General features: G+C 60.7%; 1 protein-coding gene across 1 annotated transcript; it reads left to right on the forward strand.

Annotated features, from left to right (window-relative positions):
• Positions 1 to 6,114: 6,114 nt before the first annotated feature.
• Positions 6,115 to 6,724, forward strand: NRARP (NOTCH regulated ankyrin repeat protein). The gene has a single exon (XM_053996728.1). It carries the CDS (start codon positions 6,191 to 6,193, stop codon positions 6,542 to 6,544), a length of 354 nt encoding a protein of 117 aa, XP_053852703.1. The 5' UTR covers positions 6,115 to 6,190; the 3' UTR covers positions 6,545 to 6,724.
• Positions 6,725 to 6,935: the final 211 nt, after the last annotated feature.

The following is a 6,935-nucleotide window of genomic DNA, read 5'->3' on the forward strand; positions in this document are numbered from 1 at the left end:
TTCTAATCAGCCTACAATATTGTTTCCTTATCTGTCTGCTTAAAAAAAATAATTACAAAATCCCATTGTCTGTGTCATACTAATGTTTAACATTTATTAGGGCAGTAATGAGCCCTCCTTGGTTTTATGGAGCCATTTGGTCCTGCATGGGAAGGGCAGCTCCAGCAGTGTTGTGGCAGGGATGAGCGCTCTGGGTGGGCTGCTCACTCCAGAGCCCGTGGATCCCCCGGTTGCTTCACCTGTGCTCAGCTCCTGCCTCTGCGTGACAGGATGTGATCATGAGGGGACCCTGGGATAAAACAGCACTGAGGAAGGGTTTTATTGCTCTTTATCATGAATGAGATCTGGCTGAGCAGCGTCCATGCCTCAGCCCTGGGAAACCACACACTGCATCGGATGTCAGACGGTTCCTCTCCTCTCCTTGTGTACTCCCGCACATCCTTCAGAGTTTGATGGGGACAAGGTGTTTGACGCTCAGGCCAGCTTTAGTTTACAAATGAATATATCAACATTGTTCCTCATCAGGCAGGAATGCACTTCCCTCCCTTCTCCCCCACCTTATCCCCATCCCCTTCCAAGCAAACTTCCTTCCTCCTGTAATCTGGAGCGGAAACCTCGCCACATATTTGACCGGCTCACAGAAATCAGCTCAGTGTTCCCTGGCATGACTTTGTGCCTTGAACTAGGGCTGGTTGGTCCTAAGGCAGCCAGCAAGGCACAGGAGGAGGAGGAGGAGGACCGGGGCTGTATCACTGCCCATCCTCATCCTGGAGCCGCTCTTCCAGCCGGATGCTCCAATTAAGCTCCCAGTTACTCGGCTGCCACTTTCAAACAAATCAGTGTATTTTTGGACACAGATCCAGCCTGAGCTGGCTGTGAGCTCTGGCCCTTGTGCTGCCCCAGACCACGGGAATGCTGCTCCCACAGGGCAGGGTCACTGCTCACAGTGAGGGGAGAGGAGAGCAGTGTCTGTCGAGGAGGGGCATTCGGATCAATCAGGGGATGTTTGCTCCCTGGGGAATAGCCTGGGACCAGACCTTTCCCATCAACCTGCCAATATGTGGGATGACCCTTAGGCAAATGAGCTTCTATCACTCATCAGGCATGTGTCCCATGGGGGCTATGGCCGTGTCACCCCCAAGCCTGCCTAGATCACAGCCACTACAAAGGAGTGGCCATGCAGTGCAACCAAACAGATTGCCCAGAGAAGCTGTGGCTGCCCCTGGATCACTGGAAGTGTCCAAAGCCAGATTGGATGCGGCTTGGAGCACCCTGGGATAGTGGAAGGTGTCCCTGCCCATGGCAGGGGGTGTGACAAGATGAGTTTTAAAGATCACTTCCAACCCAAACCAGTCTGTGATTCTGTGGTAAGTGGCCCCAAGAACCATATGTCTCAGGAGATGGCAATTTCCTGGCACCAAAACTCTGCACTGGATTCAATCCTGGTGGTCATTCAGATGATCCAGGACAAAATAATTATGGCCCAAAGGTGGGGAGGCTGGCCCAGGGCACATAAAACCAAGGTGTGTGTCTCTAGCCAAGTCTATCAGCACCTGCAAAGTGAAGCTATGGTCCCTCCATGTGCCAGTTTTCCGGAACCAAAAGCCCCACAAGCAGCTGCCAGCACACCAGGTCAGGGAAATGTGATGGTGTCAGTTTAGCAGAACAAGGGCTGGAGCCATGGCAGTTTGGAGACTGTGTGCTCAATGGCCACAGGGACATCAGTCAAGGGGATGCCTCGGCATGGCCTGGCAGCGCTGAGACACTGGTGCAGCCAGAGATCGCTGCCTGTGGCACCAGGCAGGAATTCTCCAGCTCCAAGTGTGTCCTAGCTGGTGGCCATTTGCTCCAGGAGTATTTTTGTGCTGTCAGACACCGAGACCATAGGCTACCTCAGAAGAGCTGCAGCATTTCCAGCAGGATAAGGACTGACAAGATAGGGCACTGGAGTGGTTAAAGGCCAAGCTGCAGTAAGATAACCCAAACTGTACAGCACAGCACCACATCCTCCAGCCCAGGGACACCCCTGCCTGTGTGCTCCCCAGAGGACAATGATTACTTGTATTTTTATGACCCTGCTTGAGTCTCACTCAGGTTTTAAACCCTGTTTGTCACAGGCTGGGAGGGACCATGCAGAGCAGCATCTACGGTGACATCCGTGGGAAGTGGCAGTCCCCAGACCATGTTCCTGCAGTGGCCTCTGTGGTGTGGGAGTCCCAGGAGAATGCCCTCGTCCACAGAACTTCCCAAACCACTCATGAGAGCTTTCCTCGTGGTGCTGTGCTCCCTGCAGAGGACACAGGGCACCCACACGTCTTCACTGCAAGAGCATGAGGTTTCCCTTACAAACCCCCAGCTCTGGTCTCAGGAGCTCTGCCTGCAGGGCTGGCAGGGTCCCAGCCCACCCAGGCACAGTCTGGGTGCCACCAAAGGCTCCTGGTGTGTGACGTGTCCATGGGGAGAGCAATCCCACGGCCACGCCCCTGTTTGTGCAGCTCTCAGACCACACGGAGGACGGGTGTCCTCTGAGACACCCCCGTCGACCTCTTCCCCACCTCATCCCCACAGGGATTCCCTTTCTTGTCCCCAGAGGTGAATCCACACAAGGGAGACCGTTCCCACGCAGCAGCCACAGCCCCGGGTGGGCCCCTTGCATCCCCACACCCCACATCTCCGCAGCGGGGCAGGCGGCATGGGCCAGCTCCGCGTTTCCTCATCGGGGCTCCGGCAACCACTTTGCTAAACAGCCTGGGGGCAAAGCGCCGGCGTGGCCAGCGGCGGAAGAAACCTTCGCGCTTCCTCCGGCTCCGGGGAGCCGAGCGGGCAGGTCGCTCTCCCTCGCACGCCTTTCGCGGCGGCTCTGCGCTGGGAAGAAAAGCTCCCGTCTTTCCCACGCTCTCCGACACATTTTAATGAATTAAGTGGGGGCACGCCCCTTCGCCGCCTGCCCCGGATCCGTCCCCCTGGCTCTCCGGCTCCCTGCAAGGAGGCCTCGGGGGGTGGCTGAACTCTCGCTGCCGTCGTGTCCGCCCGGCCGGGAGGACGGGCATGACCCCCTGAAGTTTTTTGGAAGAGGGCTGCGAAGGTGGCAGCCGGCCCTTCTCATTCCCGCAGGCTCTCACGGGCACGGGGAAATTTGGCCGTCACGTCTCCTGAGGAGGGGAAATTTGTTCCGCGCCTCTCGGCGTGACCGTTCGCTTAAGGCATCGCAGCTCCGGGGCCCTTCTCCGCCTCCCGACACGTCTTCCCCACGCCTCAGAAGAGAGCGGGGAAATCACTGGGTGGGACTACTGGTTTTGCAGGGCCCCATAAAGCGAGGGCAGGGGCCTCCCAGCGCCGGCCGCGGCCCCTGACAGCCCCTTCGCAGCCGGCGGGCAGCGGAACCATGCAGGGAGCCTGGCCCGGCCGTCACACCGCTCCCGGCTCCTCTCCGCTTACAGAGCTGGGTACAAACTGGAGCTGAAATGCAGCATTTTCAAATATTTTTATTTCCCCTCCCCCCCCCCCCCCCCCCCCCCGCTTTTACGCTCTTTCCCCTCCCTCTCTGGCCCCGTTCCCAGACCGCGTCCTGCCCCCACCTGCCAGTCCCAAATATTTGCATGGCTGGGTCCCTGCCCGCGCTCTTTTTCTCACCAGTGTCACTGGCAAATGCAGATTTGCTTGCAAGGATGTAACGCTGGCCAAGCCCCAGACCGAGGAGGTGTAAGCAATTCCCGCTCTCCCACGGCTCGCTCACAGGGCTCTCTACACCTCGCAGGATACGGCCAGTAAAGACACAAAATCAGCTGTCCCGGGATATTTAGGAGTAAATAGGAGAGGGCGAGCCAGGAAGAGCGGAGCCCTGACACCCAGGCCATCGCACCTACGTCCGGCAAAGCTGCCGCACGACCCCACTGCCTTCCCTTTTCCAGCTTTGTTGTGATGGGTTTGCCGAGATTAGTGCCAGCGGACGGTCACAGGCTGCGGTGACTCCGGTGCTCCCTGCACGCTGTTTGCACTGCCGGGCTGTGCCGGCCCCCGGGCACAACCGGAGCTCCCGTGAGTCACCGTGAGCCACAGCACGTCCCGCCGCTCACCGCGGCGAGCCGACTCCGGAGACAGGACAGGGATTGCCGCTGGTGATTCCCACTGACACCATGGCTGGGGTGATGGGGACAGAGCCACCGCCTGCTGCCCGGCACGGGGCCCTCAGGGGGACGGGACAGAGGCAGGGGTGGCTCCTCTTCACTGTCCTCGGGCAAACCTGGCTCCTGCACGGAACCTCAGAGCTTCAAGCCCTGAGCCCGTCTCAGTGCCCTGTGCCAGCGCTGCAGAGACCCCAGCGGCACAGGGACATCCTGGGAGAAGCTGCACAGGCACAGGAGAGTAAAGGGGGTCTGCAGCCCCCAGCAGCAGTAACATTCCAATCCTTCCTATTACATGAGAACGATGGACTGCAACACACCCACATTAGAGGGGTGTGACCGGGAGAGCTCTGTCCTGGGGAAGCCAGAGACCAGACAGGTGGAATTGGGATAGAGATTGGGATGAGATGGGCATCGGATGGGCATGGGTGAGGAGATGGGGATGTGGATTGAGATGGGGATGGGGTGGATGGGGATTGGATAGGGATGGGGATGGGGATGGGGGTGTGCATAGGCATAGGATGAGAGTGGAGACAAGGACAGGATGGAGATGGGGAGATGGGGATGGATGTGAAGATGGTAATGGGGATAGGGATGAGCACAACTAGCTGCAGAAATTGACTTAGAAAAGCAGACACCTTATGGCAGGAGAATGAGGAGCTGCTTCAACAACTCCTTACAGCCTAAATCCAAGTGGGATGAGAAGGACCCAGATGGGGCAGGAGTGTTCCCAGACTACTCCAGCTGCTGGGAAAAACCAGGGGAACATGCCGTGGGGCAAGTCACACTCGGAGCTCAAGGCCACTGTCCTCCAGCTGTGCGACAGACACTCCGTGATGGCACATTTCATCGGCTGGGGCTGAATTTAGCAGTTGGCCGATTTCTCCCTTTCCCTTCCCAAAAGGACACGCCAGCAGTGCCAGCAGATTGCCACCCAGCTGCCCCGGCGCGGCTGTTGTCACCTCGGTTTATGACACGCTCCTTCCTCTCTCCCCGCACCTCCCGCCCTCTCCTGCTGACCAAATGCCCGGGAGGCGGTGGGAGGTGGCACGGGAGCGCCGCTTCCCACCTGGACTCGCCGTTTGCTCCCGGGGACCAAACGGGAACAGGAGGAGGGGTGGGGGGGGCCAAAAGGCCCCCCCCCGGAAGGTCCCCCCAGCACCGTTTTTGGTTGATGCACTGCTTTCGGGATGTTTCCCCCCCATTTTTCCACCTCCCTGTGGTGTCCACAGCTCCCAGCACTCCCGCACCAGGAACATGGTCATCGGCTGGGCAGCAAGTCCGACCCCGGATAAAGCCCCGGGCAGGCGAATTGAGCCACTCCAGGGATGGCAGTACATGGTGGGGGCTGCATCTTTTCGCCCTTAAATCAATCTCGCCCATGGGTCCCTGAAACCCGGTGCAGCCCCCTGTGGAAGCCTGCAGAGGCGCTGGACCCCGCGAGCTGAACGCCCCGATCTCCTCTGTGACCCATCCCTGTTGGCTCACGGGGACACAAACCCGCACCAAGACGGTGTCACCCCCAAATCGGGGGGAGCCGCAGCCCCTTGGTGACCGTCATTCTTGCGGGTCCCGGCTGGGGGGTCCGAGCCGAGCCGAGCCGAGCCGAGCCGAGCCGAGCCGAGTGGGGCCGAGCAAAGCCGGGGCGGGAGCGCCCCCCATCGCCCCCTCCGGCCCTCGCAGCGCGCGCGGCTCCCGCGCCCGTCCCGCTCATCCCGCGGAGGGGGCGTGTCCTCCCCGCTCTACCACGCCTCCCGCGCCCGCTCGGGCCAGTAGGCGCGCGGCGCGCGGCCCCGCCCCCGCGTCGCGTCACGGCCGTGCCATTGTTATGCAAATAAAAGGGCGGGTAAAAGGCGCGCGCGGGCCGGGGCGCCGTAGAGCTGTGGGGCGCGGGCAGCGGAGTGGCGAGCGCAGAGCGGCGGGGCCGGGGCGCGGCAGCGGCGGCACCACCACAGCCCAGCCCAGCCCCGGCAGCGGCCGCAGCACCGCCCGCACGCACGCAGCCGCATGCCCGGGCGGGCGCCGCCGTCGCCGTCCATGCGGGGCGGCGGGGCCGAGGCGGCGGCATGAGCCAGAGCGAGGTGTCGCCGTGCGCGGCGCCGCCGCCGCCCCCCAGCCAGCGGGTGTTCCAGGAGGCGGTGCGGCGCGGCAACACCAAGGAGCTGCAGTCGCTGCTGCAGAACATGACGAACTGCGAGTTCAACGTCAACTCCTTCGGGCCCGAGGGGCAGACGGCGCTGCACCAGTCCGTCATCGACGGTAACCTCGAGCTCGTCAAGCTCCTGGTCAAGTTCGGCGCCGATATCCGCCTGGCCAACCGCGACGGCTGGAGCGCCCTGCACATCGCCGCCTTCGGGGGCCACCAGGACATCGTCCTCTACCTGATCACCAAGGCCAAATACTCCGCCGGCGCACGGTGATGCCCGGGCTGCCCCCGCTGCGCTCGCCCGGTGATGCCGGGACCCCCCCACTCCGCGCTCCCCCGGCGATGCCGGGGACCCTCCCCGCTTCCCCGGCCGCCAGAGCTGCTCCCGCCCCCGCTCGGGGCGGGTTTGGCGAAGATTGGGGCCCCACGCAGAACACGCCACATTTTTAAGTTTTTTGGTTGTTTGTTTGGGGTTTTTTTTGGGTTTTTTTTGGTTTTTTTTTTTTTTTTTTTTAATCTTCCAAGGGTTGTTTCCTACTGTAACGTGTTTTTTTTCCTCCATCTACCTCGGCTGCACTCACAGTATTCACGGTTTCAGTTTGACATCTGGGCAGATGCTTTAACATCCCCCGCCCCGTTCCCTCTCCGCTAATATTTAATCCCCC

Source organism: Vidua macroura, chromosome 21, assembly GCF_024509145.1.
Source record: "Vidua macroura isolate BioBank_ID:100142 chromosome 21, ASM2450914v1, whole genome shotgun sequence".
NCBI classification, from domain to species: Eukaryota; Metazoa; Chordata; class Aves; order Passeriformes; family Viduidae; genus Vidua; species Vidua macroura.

Bases quoted from the DNA above. Each gene is read 5' to 3' on its own strand.
- NRARP (XM_053996728.1), top strand. From the start codon at position 6,191: ATGAGCCAGAGCGAGGTGTCGCCGTGCGCGGCGCCGCCGCCGCCCCCC.